At 42.1% G+C, this 15,335-nt stretch overlaps 2 protein-coding genes across 5 annotated transcripts in view; both read right to left on the bottom strand.

The window, feature by feature from the left end:
* Positions 1 to 6,086: 6,086 nt before the first annotated feature.
* On the bottom strand, positions 6,087 to 12,619 carry SLC35E3 (solute carrier family 35 member E3). Of its 2 annotated transcripts, XR_008579788.1 has the most exons (6): positions 12,114 to 12,613; positions 11,839 to 11,949; positions 10,109 to 10,267; positions 9,821 to 9,890; positions 9,086 to 9,168; positions 8,589 to 8,618 (listed from the first exon to the last, which is right to left on the bottom strand). XR_008579788.1 is itself a non-coding variant. In XM_054846847.1 (5 exons), exons 1-5 carry the CDS (start codon positions 12,501 to 12,503, stop codon positions 8,432 to 8,434), a joined length of 930 nt encoding a protein of 309 aa, XP_054702822.1. In that variant the 5' UTR covers positions 12,504 to 12,619; the 3' UTR covers positions 6,087 to 8,431. The 2 variants fall into 2 exon arrangements, 1 of the variants encoding a protein (XP_054702822.1); XM_054846847.1 differs by lacking the exon at positions 9,821 to 9,890 and having other exon boundaries at positions 6,087 to 8,618; positions 12,114 to 12,619.
* Positions 12,620 to 13,482: 863 nt separating this feature from the next.
* Positions 13,483 to 15,335, bottom strand: part of NUP107 (nucleoporin 107) — a 31,188-nt gene continuing 29,335 nt past the window's right edge. For all 3 annotated transcript variants that reach the window (XM_054801345.1, XM_054801356.1, XM_054801366.1), the window contains 3 exons: positions 15,165 to 15,278; positions 14,733 to 14,900; positions 13,483 to 13,820 (listed from right to left, as the gene is read on the bottom strand). In XM_054801345.1, the coding sequence (XP_054657320.1) occupies positions 13,713 to 13,820; positions 14,733 to 14,900; positions 15,165 to 15,278 (390 nt within the window). In that variant the 3' untranslated portion in view covers positions 13,483 to 13,712. The remainder of the gene's footprint in view (positions 13,821 to 14,732; positions 14,901 to 15,164; positions 15,279 to 15,335) is intronic.

Raw genomic sequence — 15,335 nt, 5'->3', positions numbered from 1 at the left:
ACCAAGAAGATGACTGCAGTAAAACTAAGGAAGCTTTATGGTTTTATCTAGGCTTTATATATGCATATCAGGTCTCCATTTTTACTAGGCTTCCAGTTTTCAATGCAAGCAATACCTCTTTAGAGCTGTCTCTAACTGCTTCTGCTACAACCCAATCCTGTCAAGCCACTTTTGCAGAAAGTTTGTTTCATTAATTTCTAGCCTCAAAATGTTAAATCCCACTATCCAATAAGGGTGTCACATCCTAAAATAATTTCTTTAGGTATCTTTAGATGCACTGACTTACATCCATTTTTAAAATGAAACTCTGGAGATCAGGGGACCACTTATCTTACTTTTACACTCAATGAAAACACTGAGAATACTCAACTACAGAATATTTAAATCCTGGCTTGCTTAGGGACAAGTAACAGTGATTTGAAAATTAACCAGCCTTTAAAAATAATAACCCAATGATTTCTGATTTGTCTGACACCCTGTGAATTCTTATAGGCTCTTAAATGAGTAAAGCTCTCTTCACAGAAGCAGAAACAGCTGATGTAGCACAAACTGGTTCAGCTAAATGGAGCACTGAAAAATAGAACCAACATACAAACCTTCCCAAGATCTTCCCTTTATACAAGGGACAAGAAAAGGGAGCTGCCCATCCACAGGAGACTGCAGAGGCAACCAACAAGCTGCTGAGGCCGAGAGCCAGCCAGTCTCCCAAAGACTTTAAGATCACTTACAGGCATATAAACATGTTGTGGAGTGCTTGAGAAACTGAGGGTTTCTGGCTGAGAGACTGGTAGCTATACATGAAAATATGGCTTTCTCACCATTTCATTTACGTGTGAAACCTTCTCCTTCAAAACCTGCTTTGTGAGGCTGGGCACACGGATGTTACATCTGGACTACTGAAAGAGGTGCCCCCCACTCTGCCCCGCGTCCCTCAGTCCTGTTTCTAGCTGTGTGGTGTCACTCCTCTCCCTTGTCCCAGCACTGAAAGTTGCCTGCAGGCACAGTAAGGCATCAGCTGGCTGAACCAGTTGTGGCCATTCTGCCTAGCAGAGGGTCAGATGAATCTCCCAGTTCAGGCAGATCAAGGGGCAGAAGCAAGCATCCAAGCTGTGTTCACGGGGAGGAGCAGGACACGCACATTTAAGCAGTAACGTGCCGTTCCAGTGACTCTGCCATCTTATATGATGTGTGCTAAGAGCATGTCTTTCACTAAATCTGCTAGTTTCCCAAAGTTTCAGGTTTTCAAACTACCTGTATTTTAATTTCTCTCTTTGGCATCCAAGACAAGGTTTGAATGACACCCAAGTACAGCTGGTTCTGTAATCTTGCATCTAGTTGTATAAAAACAACTTACTGTGGGTGCTGAGCAACTCCAGCTCTGTGCCATTCTCCCGTGTGTCCATCTACACTGCTGTTGGCTGGACCACATTGAGACCATGGTTTAGGGGCATAGAATTAAGGTTTACACATCCACGCCCAATAAAGGCAAAGCTATGCATGAATCAAAATAGCCTTTATGGGAAAGTTTTGCTTGGGCTTTGTTTAGGAAACAAAGCTACTACATCTCTCTCCTTTTCTTCTGCCTGTAGACCAAAGTCTTATGCAAACTGCACCTGAAGAAAAGCTAAAGAAGTGGGTCTCTGGGGAATGACACGAGCTAAAAAACATTGGTACATTGTTAATCCTGATCAGAAGAATCATCTTACCACTCAGAAAAGTGAGATCATGTGTTTTCACAAAGGTATCATAATTGCCTGAAGGGCGTATGACCACCACTGTGAGTTTCTCCTCTCAACTGGATTAACAAATAGGAAACCAGTTGTTAACTAACCACCACAAGAAATGCATTTAACAAGTAAACCACTTTGGATCCCAGAAGACCTTAACGTTGCCTTAACACTCCTTGGAGAGAAACGCTTTATTTCACAACAGTCAATGCTGTATAATACAAGCAAGCAGCTTTTTCATTCGACTCTGAGACAGAAACCTAAGTGGAATCAACATGTGCACATGTAATACATTACAAGATCTTAATCAAAGGGTTTAATATGCAACTCCAGTGTATTGTAAAACAAAACATATTAGGTCACTGCAGTTAGTTATGCAACAGAAAATAGAAGCGTGCATTATTTGTTCCCCAAAGAGTAAGGAGGATTAAAACCGTTATGGTATGTTAAACAGCATACCTAATTTAGTTGGAGACGAAAAAAATGTCAAACTTGTCAACTATGCAGCTTCATTTCTGGAAACATTGAGCACATGCCATTCTGCATTAAGTACAATCGAAAGGGAAGAAGTTCACACTGACAAATCTGGCCCTGCTATTCAGATGCCTAATCATGGAGTTAAGCATCTGAACTTAGACCTTATATTTAAAAACCTGCCTAGAGGTATATGTGCTGTATACACCTCAGAGTTGCCTCTTAATCCACTGTCTCTTTTTTTTTAAAAATACACAGCCACCTCTGTTCTGTGGTCCCAGTAGCCATGATTACTCCATGTACTTCGCCCAACCAAAACACAGCTTCTTTAAGCAAGTTTGCTTCTCAGCGTCTGCTTTGTATGAAAGCAAACAAATACAACTGTTTTCTGTGCCAAGGTCATAAAAAAATCACATTCTTATGCTGTGCTTCAACCAGAGATCTCCTCCCTGCACTTCCTGGACGTGACACAGCCATCTATGGTTCTAAAAATAATCCTGCTCTTTTCTGACACACTCTTAGCCTGCACGTGCATCCTGCATGTGCTAGTTGCCCACATGGTCGTGCTGGACTTCTTGGAGCTCCTTAAATATAACCATGTGCCTTCAAATGAAAGGCTTGTATTTATATTCCTGTGAAGCCACTACCAAATCAGAGTATAGTTTTGCAGTGCTAATCCTCACGCAGCCTTTGGATCATCCCCACTACTTGCTTCCAAATACATAATTTACTTCCATTACATTATTTTTAATCTGTCCATGTCTATTCCTGCCTTTCCATTATCAAGGCAGGATATTGTGCCTATTAGCTACTGAGCTACTGCAGCTGGGAAGGCACATGCAACTCCTGAGCTGGTGAATTCCCTCTTAATTCAGGTTAACCTGACTCATCCTGTATTTTAAGCAATTTTTTTTTCTAGATTGGAAGGCAGTCAAGGGTCCCTAGGTAAAAGAAAAGAAAAAGCAAAACTGGGTGAGGTCAATATATTTATGTGCGCAGTGAATACAATTCCTGTCTCAATTCTAGAATTCCCTAGAATATAGCGTAATTATACTTCAATACAGTATACATATTTTCTATATTTTTTTCCTTCTGAAACAGGAAAGGGAGCTTTCTTATGCACCTACTGAAAGGAAATGACAAAGACTAAAATTTGAAAGGATGAGTAACTGCCTTGCAACTAAAACAATGAAAAGGGATCCCATTTCCCCTTTCTTTAGTTCTTGGTGCACTACAGATTGTGACTATGACCCTTCGGGCTCGGTTGGATTCCCTACAGTGGGGCTGACTGGACACTGCCGTTACACAAGGCGATGGGAGTATGTTCTACTCCCCAAGGTCCATCAGACCTTTCACATACTGGAGGAAGACAGGAGCACAATTGAAGTCAGTTAGATGAAAGCAGAAACAGCAACTTCAGCGAGACAAGCTCTGTAGGGCAAGGTGATATGTTTTCATTGGACCAACTGATACAGTTGAAAAAAAAAAGCAGGCCAGTTTTCAGGAACACAAACCCTCCTTCACTAAGCCCAGCCTCACTGGGCAAAGGGGAGGCGGAACAGTAGCTCCCTTCTCTCAGAAAGGTTAACCATTGCTGTGGGACGCGTCTGGCAAAGATCTGATACTGTCTGAATCCAGCTATTTATTTTTTTGCATGTCATATTTTCAATTTTTATATTATTAAAAGCTAGTTTAAACAAAATTTGTCAACTACTGCAGCACAGCAAGAATTCATACAATTCAGCTCTTGCATTCTTTGCAATACCTGCCTGGAGATAAACCCACACCTCACCCCGCTGCTTAGCGCAGGTCTTTTTGGTGAGATGTCTCTGTGTCTTAGAATAGGATTTCTCATTACCCAAGATTGTATCAGCTCCTGCTGCTAAGTTTTTCACTTCATGTTCTTACCCTTCTGCGGCTGACATCCTAATCATCTTTGCAGCAACTGAGCTGTCAAATGGAAGGCTGAGACCGTGATCGGAGAGAGCGCACCAGCAAGAGGGTGAATTTTTATTGGGCAGAGAGCTTTTGCGCATCTACCTGATTATAAGAGTAGAGAAACAAACAGAAAGAGCTGAATCTTTACAGTAGAGCGAAATTCTTGTGCAAAACAAAATGTCTTCACTATATGTCCAGTCTACCTTTCATTTATTCAACATTCCTTTCTTCTTTTCTGATTAAATAGGGAAGTTGGGTTGTGAATGGCTTACATAGAATTTTAAGAGGAAAAAACCTGTAACACAAGCAAACACCTGTGAGTCTGCAATCCAAACTCTGCTTCTTTTAAAATCCAGGTAACACACCAACTATGTAAGTGGGAGCAAAACAGGCATCTTGGGAGAAAAATCTTATTATGAAAGGTGATGAGGGACACTTGAGGCCTGCTCTCCAGATTCCCTTAAACTGCAAGCCTCACATTTGCTGTTAAAAGCAAGAACATAAAAAGCTCTCTCACCTATCAGTGAGCCTTCTTTTTCCTTTCCTAAGCACATTGGTGAATTTCAGGCTAGATGGTTCTAAATCACTGCTAAATACATTAACAGTATGCCTGTGTTTAGTAGCACAGTATTGCTCAAGAGCAAGCCCAACTCTATATACAGCCAGTTACAAAATCCATCATTAACTTTTGATAGATTTTGCAGAACATGACAAACTAGACATGGGTTAGACATCAGCTGTATTCAAAATGTTATAAAACACTCTTCTGAAGCTCCTACTATATAAGACATTATAAAAATGTGATTTTTCCCTTAATACTTAACCAGTGTTGACTACCACTAACATTTTAAAGTTCAATAAAAACTATGGGTAGCCCAAACAAGGCTTTCATGTTGCTTTAGCCCCGGGCCATCACTGGGCATTCATTTTCAAGAAGTGAGACAGAAAGAGGAATCATTCCTGCTGAATTGCAGCTCTGTCTGAAGGTAGACTTCCGACAAGACAAACCTCCTTTTCATACATGTAACATCAGCAAACGACTCTCCTTCAACCTCAAGCCTGACAGAGTAGCTGTTCACCCATCAGCAGGAAAACTCTGGCACAGTGCCCCCACAGCCTGCAAGAACTTAGCAAGTCACACAAAACCAGATGCAAAATCTGTCAAACAAGTGCTGAGTTACCAAAGCTAAAGCTAACACAAAGCTTTGAACTGAGTATCGCTTAAGTGAAGGCATATTTCCTATTTCTTTGGGGAAAATGAGAAAACCTTGTGTATGTTGCTCTAAAGTGTTTTCAGGGACAAGGGCTAGCAAAGATAACTTGCCACCAGTCACGCATACTTTAATCAGAATCACCTGGATCTGCTCCAATTTTTAAATGACACCCTGCTATCTACGCTAGCTTTTCCACTGGAACTGGAGCTTTTTAAAGTAAAGAATGCCAATATAAGCAGCAAAGCCCTTAATGGCAGAAGAGGACCAAGGTCCATCCTGCTACCACTGTTTAGTCATATGTAGACTATGAAGTAAAATGAAAAGCAGAAAGTAAACACCAGGGTTTGTACAGTACGGCTCCAATTGCGATGGCACATACAAGGTGATGACTACATATTGTTAAAGATGCCAAGTCTCTGATTTCTCCTTCAGGAAAGCCAAAACTGAATGAAATGCACATAATTAGCAGGAAAACATATTAAAGTGATGTAGTAAAAACTAGAATAAGCAAGTTTCCCCACCAGAGATGTATCAGTAATTTTTATAAGACTGCAATTTTACCTCAGGATTTAAAAGTTCCCTCGTTTGTGTCATAAGTTTAGCTGCAAAACATGCAAACTCCTCAAAATATTTATACAGACAGAAATTCCAGTGCCACCATTTTGTCTTACACACACCTAGACCCCTAAAGTGTACGCAATCAAACGGAAGTTGGAAAAAAGACAGGAACAACTTTTATTCCCTGCAATAAGCAGGTATCAGTCAAGTGATTAAAAATTTATTCCCACCCTACACATGGTATCCAAAGAAACAATACATACAAAGATCTATTTATCCCACGATTACACAGGTCTTCTGGATTTAATATTTTGAACCATATGACAAAGTTCAAGATACTTTATTTGTTCGATACAACACGTCAATCTCCAAGGAGAGTTCTTGAACATATGAAAAAAAAATCATGTCACTGAAGTAACCTGCACTACCTAAACATTCCAGCAACAGACTATATTTATAATGTATTGTTTGAATGATACTGTTAACTTTCTCTTGCAGATCTGCTCCTCTCCTTAAGGAGTCTTCTGTATTTTCCAGACATGGTCATTTTGTTCATTCTACCACTTTAGATATATTTACATCAGTCTCATCCCAAATATTGTTGCCACACAGGCTTCTAATTAAGTTGTTTTCTAACTGTAAGAGTCTTTGCGGTCTATCTACATTTTAGAAGAACTTGTGCACAGCACAAATTAATGTAAATGGCTTTCTTGGTGTACGTACTGAAGGATATGCATCCAGAGATTGACTGTCTGAACGCATCTTTCAGTAGTCTAGGCGGTATTCTTAAACTAATTATATAGATTTATAAAAACGTATACAAAAAAGTATCCTTGGACCAGTAAAATGTCTAAGACACAGTTGGTAAAGATGTAAAATTATTCAGGTATTTCTAACTCTGAAATGATATATAGAGTATTACAGTATAAACTTAGGGTACGCAGAGAAATAACTTTTTCTTAAATCAAGAACTCTGTAACAGAATAAATAATTTACAAGCTTGAGAAGATCTGCATTGTTTCTTACACGGACTTGTCACCTATATTGTAAAAAGCTTAGAGGAACTAAATATCGTTTCTGTTGGTGGCTGCAAAACTTAAATACCTGTTTTTGTTCACATAACTGCCCTCTCTAAATCTGCTAGAGGTAGATGAAGATAAAACAAACCCCAGAATGAAAGGATTAAGATACTGCAAATAAATTCTAACCCTGCAAATCTAGCGAACATATGTTCTCACCAGATTTACTGAAAGCAGTTATTTTTTCTTCTTTTAAATAGAACAGCACTCAACTTCTTCCTTCCACGTTGTCAAAAGCAGTGCTTGATACTGTCATAAAATAATTTTCAAAGCATTCCTGAATTAGAGCAGAAGCAGGTCCCACCTCGCACTCTTCAGTCATTCTGATACATTCCTGGGGACTGTCTGTTGAGGAAACGCTGCTAACCCAGTGCTGCCCAGACAGCCCCCGTGCCTCCCCCCAAAACAAGAGACAAATCTGCAGATCCCACCGAAGGCAACTCTTGGGGAAAGCTGCAGGAGCAAGGGAGGTGGGACTGAAGATGGGGAGAGAGAACCGGGCCAACCTTCACGTCCATGACAGATGGTGACCTTGCCGAAGATTTCTCCAAAAATATTTTTAGCATGGGTCTCTACATGCAAGGGCTGCAAAATTATTTGGTTATTACCACAAAATCAGAGATTTTGTTAGGCTCATGAGTATTTACAAGATCTCATGTAAAGCCTTGGTTGTGGCATTGAGAAAATCAGAGAGCAGTAACAGAATTTTCTAAGACATGAATGACTTCATTAATGTCCTGATGGACCAAAAGAAAAATTTGAGATGAACTATTTATATCCCATTTCCTACTTTTCTATAGCTTGGCCTCTGGCTTCAAGTTTTCCAATGTCTCCTCTAGTCTCTCTCCACCCGTAATTTTATCTACTTTCTTCAGTCAAAATTTATCAATGTGTTGAAGCCAAACGTAGATAAGAAAGCATACAAGAAATAGGAATGAGCTTGATGGCCCTTTTTAACAGTACTGAACAAAGTATGTTTCCTCTTCATCGTTCACCAGACAAAAAGGAGGAAGCAACACTACACACCAGAACATCTGCATCAAAGCGCCTCCAAGTTTCTTCACAACAGCAATACTGGCACAATCACAAAGGCAGGATTCCTTTTCTTTCTCTGTGTTATTACTGTAGCCATCATGATCTCATTTGGTATGCAAAAAATATAATTACTTCAGTATAACTTCCACAGCGATTTGAAGTGTGCCTTTTTCTCTTTTAAGTTACCATTTAAATTTAATGAAAACGATAGGACAGACTGAGATGGCAAAACCCCAGCATTTTACATAATTCAGTTTGTTTGGTTTAGTTACAGAATAATGATCCTGGCAGTTAAACTAAAACCATAGATCTAAATGAACGAGGCAGTTTTGTGCATTCTAGAATCAATGCATATTTAAATACTTATTTTCCTTCACAATATTGTTAATCTCCAGAAACCCTTGCTTTACGGACGCTGAACCAATTTACTCTTGCTGCTTTCCTGCTCGCTGAGCTTGAAGTGGGTGTAAGCTAAAATGCCCAACAACGTGCACAGAATCCCAAGGCCTTGATTAACAGACAGTGGATCCTTAAATAAGAGGCACCCTCCCAGGAGGGTGATGCAGAACTTGAAGTGTCCAAACATGTTATACCTAGACATCTGTTAAGGATCATAGCAAGTATCAGTATTATTTTTTGTAAAAAGAAACACTTGGGAACTTCATTAATTACATCCAAAGCGTGCAACGGTACATCACATTGACTTCAACTCATGCAACTTTCCTGCATCTCTGCGGCTATGAGAATTAACCTCCACCTAAAGCCTTTTGCCCATCCTACACCACAAGCTAACTGACACGCCAACACTTCCTCAAGGCAACCAAAGTGTGGGTAAATATTCTTTGTAGGTATGAAGATCATGTCAGTAAGTTAACTGCCACTATCTACAAAAACCCCAAACAAAGAAACGAAATACACTAAAACATGAACATGCTTTTCCAGCTTCATTTAAGATAAAGCAGGCAGGTCACCAAACAATTTTCCCACACTAAATCAGCTCAAATGAATGCTAACATAATTATCTGGAAACAGGAGAAACAACTAATGTTACAAAGGATACGTGACAGGTGACGTATTTCCAATGATCCAGTAAATGGACAAGTTTACCATAAAGGCTATTATTCCAGACAGCAGTACCATTATCTGTGGATTAATGGACAGTCAGTAATCTGACACGCTTTTGGCCATTTGCAGATACATTTCAGGTTATTTAGTTTGTTTCCTTTACCTTCAACTGCAAAATATCAGGCAAGAAAAACATACGGAGAACAAAAATAGAAACAGCTTCAAATCAGTACAGACATTGGTGATGTGTGTAAGTAGCTCACAGTATGATGTCCATAAATACATACTGATAAAACCACAAACCTGTTCTCCTTTACTCTCAGTGAACTTTTAAGAGTGATTTGGAAAACCTGGCTACTCATAAACACAGAGGCTGTATTCTTTACCTTTGAGACAATGTTTTATTTATGGTCGTAACAAAAACTATTCTGGAAAAATATCCAAATTTATTATCGTGAATACTTGCTATGTCATTCACAAACTCCAGTGCTACGAGAAATGACCCATCATTGAGCAGCACAATCAGCCATGGTAAGAATATGCCACTGGCTCTTTTTTGGATAGAAGGATAAAGAGAGAAATTATAGCCTTCTTGGTGAAAATAAACTAGGAGTTCTAGAGAACAACCAATGCTGGCATCCTTCCACAGAAGAGGAGTTGAGAGTGTCGAAAGTGAGCATGTGTATCTCTTTTCTGAGTGGACAGTAAGAGCTGGAACTAGGGCACTTACATATTTTTAATTTAATACACTAGGGGAAGCTTCTGGATTTTGTCAGATTTTCCTGTTGTTCAGGTGCCCTCTAAACAGAAACAAGAATAAGGAGGTAAATCAGTTGACAGACAGACTCCTCTGGGAGAAAGTGGGGCAGACACAACAAGTGTTTGTTTCTCTTGCACATGCCTGTCTCATCATAGTCAATGACTGTACAAAAATCTGTTTCATAAAAAACAGATCTTGGTATCAAATTTAACTACATCAATAATGATTACTTATTTTAAGAGTCAATAAAAGCCTTACCACAGCAGAAAGCGTCCAGGGCCCAAATATTCCCCCTTCTCCAAAGACTGGCTCGAAGAAGGGTATGATGAACAACAACATAGCTGAGGACATGGGTGCCTGATAGTACAGCAACTGCATAGAGTTTACCTGCAACTCGTGCTGCTTAGCTCCTACCCACTAAAACCAAAAGAGAAAGCTGTTAAACAGGAGGAAAAAAACCCCAAACATAAATGGAAAACTTGAGTAAAAGGAAACTGGCTACTAACACAGAGGGAGTCTTATGTGGACAATACTACATAAACAGCCTGTTGAGCATCTTCCACTTTTGCCTAACCAGAGGCCTGCGCATGTCTGTCTCCTGTGAGCACACAAGCAGCAGAGCGCAGTGAAGCGAGGAAGAAAGCATATGCAGGGGCAGTGAAAACTCCCTAACATGCCTAAGCTTTCCTTCTACCATGGCCTGGGGGTAAGGTGTTATACTTGAGGAAGAACAAAAAAATAGCAGAGCTGGGATGAAAATGCCAGCTGCCTTTTATTCTCGTGATAAATTCCAGATCCTGTCTGCGATGGAGCTGAGCACCTTTGCCTAAGCAGAGATCTGCTTTTGCTCCTTCTCATTTTCCTCCACACAGAAGATAACAAAACCAGTAAAGAATTGGCTTGATTTTGCGAGTTTATTTAAAATTTACTGGATTTCATTTCAATATTGACTGTAACTGACTACAACTTGGATTTTCAATGTAGCATGCTTTAGGAGACAACGTTAGTTATCTATGAAGACAGATGCAAAAGGATGCACCTTTATATCATATTGAAGAGCGATGCTTAATATAAATACTTCGTAAGTCACATTCATCGGCAATATGGATTCCAGTGTATACAACAGAAACTTGCTAAGTGGGTTTTTTTTAAAGCTACAGGGTAATTTCACTCAGGTACTATCATTTCTCCAGGACACACGCCATCACCTAAAGTTACTAGACAGCATCTCTCGCCTCCTCCTGCCCCAAAACAGGACAAGAGACTGTTATTTATCATCTTGCACAGGTCAAAGAGCCTTGCTTCTTTTGGAGGCACAGTGCCTCTATTACAAAGAAATTCACATTTAAATGGATGCTGACTATCACATCAACATGACAGTGGACTAATTTGGGAGGCTTTTAAATCATGGCACTTGGTGCAACGTTACAGGAGAAAGCGCTAAGGCAGTCCTTGGACATACCTATTTTTTCAACCATAATCAGCCAGAAAGGTTATATTGTACCTCTAATTGGTATTAATGCACTCTCTACAAAAACACCTTAGACTGTGTACAGTCAAAATTGAAGAAGAATGCTGATGAAATGTGAATAGCTCAACGATAAACCATGGGATTAATTAAGGACTGGAAAATGTCCCTTCTAGGGAAAGGCCCAAATGCAAGGCACTTGCTTCAGCAAGGAGAGAACGCGTGCTCTCTAGAAAAACAGAGTTTTACCCATGGAAGCAATCTTTATCCCTTGAAAATACGCTCATAACCACATTAAAGGTGACACCCCAATTTTTAGCAGCGAGGACGATCAATTCCTTAAACAATTTACCAATGGTTGTGGTGGATTATCGCTATTATTATTATTATTTTTAAATAAATAACGGAGTATGGAGGGTTTCCTACAAGGCTAGGTGCAGTTTAAATCTGATCTAGCCGAGGGACAGCAGCTTGAAGACCAACCACCACAACGCTCCCGCCCTCTCCAGCCATTACCCACCACTTGGTAGAGGGAGGTCACCAGGACGCCCAAGGTGGCGAACACCATCCCGAGAACGCTGAACTTCACGTCGTAGTAGGAGTTGAGGAAGACGCCCAGAGTGATGGGGACCTGTGGAGGTGAAGAGAGGGGTTTTAAGCCGGATCGCTGCCTGAGGCGTCGCCTCAGGCCGGGCGGGCGGGGGGAACCCCGCGGCCCCCCCCTCCCCGCCCGGCCGGCCGGCCTGAGGCGACGCCCACCCCTTCCCGCTCCCCTCAGCCCCGCCGCCTCCTCACCAGCGTAAGCTTGATACGGAGAGGGAACGTCTTTCCGTAAGCCAGGCTCTGGATGACCACGATGACCGGCGTGGTCATGGCTTTAGCCAGCTGGTAGGTACCGATGGTGTTGCTCTGCAGGGAGAGGTTGGTGAAGACGACGAAACCGCAGAAGCTGAGGGCCAACGGCAGCACCTGGGAGGGCTGTAGGCTCTTAGGGGAGAAGGCGCCGAGCGCCTGGCAGAGGTAGAGGCCGAGCCAGGTGATGGCGAAGTGCACCAGGGTGAGGCTGAGGTTGGGGAAGCCCAGCCGCACGTACAGCCACTTGTTCAGGAAAACGATGCAGATGGAAGCGGCCAGATTCACCAACAACCCCGCCGCCAGCCGACCCTGCGCCGGCATCCAGCCCATGGCGTCCCCGCGGGGACGGGCAGCAGCGGGCAGAGGGCAGCCCGCCGGCCGCCAGCGAACCGGCCGGGCCGCCGCCGCTGCCTGCTCCCGCCCTCGCCGGGACACGTGGGCTCGCGCCTTCCGGTGGCCCCGCCCGCCCCAGCCCAGCCCCGCGGGCGGAGTTGCGGCTGCCGGCCCGCCGCCGAACGGCTCTGCCCGCCCGCGGGGCTACCGGACAAAGTGGGGGCGGGAAGCTGCAGCCGCCGCTACCGGGACCAGGAGCAAGAGGCACAGGGAGAACGCGCACCAGAAAACGCGCCCTACGGCCACCCACGCCAAGGTGCAGGACCTCCCCCCGCCCCCACGCAGGCATACCCCCACCTCCTGCCCCGCTGCCCGACAGGCCGCACTTTCTCTCCAAGGTGCAAAGACCTCTCAACAACTGGGCGGGGTATTTCTATACACACGCACACAAATATATATGTACATAGAGGTATAGCACAGATTACATCGTCAGGTGTCCTGGGTGAAGGGGCTGAAGCCCTTGTCCAACTGTACTACAGCCGTGTCCTCTGCACTCTCCAGTTAAGGGAAAAGCAGCTAAACGTGTGTACACACGTAAACACAGCCAGGACAAGGTTTCTAAATAAATTACAAAATCTCAAACTTAGGAAGTTCAAGGCATGATCACCAAGAACAGTGCAAGCCCTGAAGCAAGCCCTTCTCTCTGCTGAAGGGGTGGCAGTAGCCCTCGGCTTTCCCTCTCTTCCTTTGGTGTTCCTTTCCTCCAGCCCTCTGCCTCTACTTTCTTCTCCCCTACTTCCACATCCATCCTCCTGCAGTCACACTTTCCACTGTACCCTCGCACATTTTTCTCCTGTGGAGTGATGTTCCCAGTCTACAGGCAGCTCTTTGGCATGTAGCAAAGAGATTAAGGAGGGTCATACAATCACCATATTTATATAATGACATTTTAGATTAGAACGAACAAACGTTCTATTTGTGAAGCACTTTTATTAGAAAACAAAAACCATTATGAAAAAGATTGTGTAACAAATATCCTCTCTGCCGTTAGTCAGAATTTTTCAAGTTGCAATTGAAATTTGAGGGATGGGGTCGTCCCCCATCCCCCCCCCCAAGATCAGAACAGTTTGTCCGAGTCATGGTTTTGTTCTTTTTTATAAGCGGAATGTCCATGTTCAGAAGCTTTTGCAGTATCTACATGAAGTCCTATGACTGAATTTCATATCCCAAAGGATCAAGATCCTGGTCCAGAAGCATCAGAGAAGATTCCCTCAGCTTCTGTAGAAGCTTTCGGAGTTCTTCTTTTGAAAATACCTAAGAATAAAAAACCCCAACAACATAATGAAGTTATATTTATTAGCAATGAATAGCACTGACATAAAAGTAAACAGTGGTTAAGTTACTAATTTTTTTTTTCTTTCTTTTTTATTTAAGACAGTGTGAACATCAGACCTTTCAGGTGAAGGACTGGAAGCTAGTAGCAGAATCCAAAACCTGAAGGTAGTCTCATGATAGCTCTGTCTTGTAACTGCTACAGAGATTATTGGTAAACAGCCAAATTTAATTTTCCTGTTATTGCTGCAGAGATCTTGAGCCAATCCAGGTGAATGCATCACAGTATTTGTCTTAGCCTTGATGTTTCTTTTCAGATTTCTAATCCTTGGGTTTGGTTTTTTTTGGGGGGGAGGAGTGTTGTGGTTTAGGGGGTTTTTTGTTTGGATTTTTTTTAAGTGATAATGTTTTTGGGGGTTGTTTTTCAGGCTTTTGGAGGGAAAGAAGGTTAGGTAAACTAAGTGCTCCAAAACAAAACCTGCTTATACAATGTTCTGAAATGTAATGGAAATTAAAACATCAATTACAATTCTACAGTTCAACTTAGAATCATTGAATCATTTAGGTTGGAAAAGACCTTTAAGGCCATTGAGTCCAACAGTTAAACTTATTTCATTTCAATAGCCCCCATCCAAAAATTAGAAACTGCATTACTCAGAAGAACTACTTGTCAAAACACTGGCATCATCTTCAGTGTTTCAAAGTTAACTGTTTGATTCCTTAAGGCTGCATACAAGGAAACCCTTTACTACTGCAGTGAATGGGAAGAGATAAAGAAACTTACGATGTTAAGGAACATATGGCATGTTCCTCTCTATATAGAAACTTTTTCCACAGTCAACCCACAGAGCTTTTAAATGGAAGCTAAGCTGCCTGCAGCTCTCACTAACTCACCGTATAAAGCTTGTGTCGCTCAGAAGCGACCATGTCCGCCAGTCGCAGGCACTCCTGATACTGTCCGGTACTGTGTAACACCGTGTGCAGTAAAAAGCACATCATTGGCAGACACAGCTTTCGCAGCAAAATCATCTGGTGCGTTCGTTCAGGGTCATCCTCGGCATCCTTACCATAGCAAAATAACATATTAGTATTATGAACGTCTACCTTTAAAAGCAGACCCACATCATTACAAGTGTCAGAAGCAAAAAACAGGACTAACCAGCCTAGACTGGGCTGTCAGATCCAATTTACGTGGTAACTGAAGGGGAAGCGATCTGTAACTGGTCATAGCGAGGCCAGAGTGAATTACACAGAAGCACATCAAAAAGATGACACAGGTATAACCACGCTTTGTGGTCCGTGCCATGATATAAAAATTAATTTTACCTCTCTAACATCAACCATCCATCCTCCATCGACAAAGAGCAACACATTGTACATTTTCTCTTTCACATCAGCCGTAAGAGCATCCAAGAGGCCTTTCCAAATACCATAGTCCATCTGGCAAAGAAACAAAAAATAAACTGCTGCAGAACAGGATAATTTCCAAGGTTATTT

This window comes from Grus americana, chromosome 1 (assembly GCF_028858705.1).
Source record: "Grus americana isolate bGruAme1 chromosome 1, bGruAme1.mat, whole genome shotgun sequence".
NCBI classification, from domain to species: domain Eukaryota; kingdom Metazoa; phylum Chordata; class Aves; order Gruiformes; family Gruidae; genus Grus; species Grus americana.
This window is presented reverse-complemented; position numbering and strand designations above follow the sequence as displayed.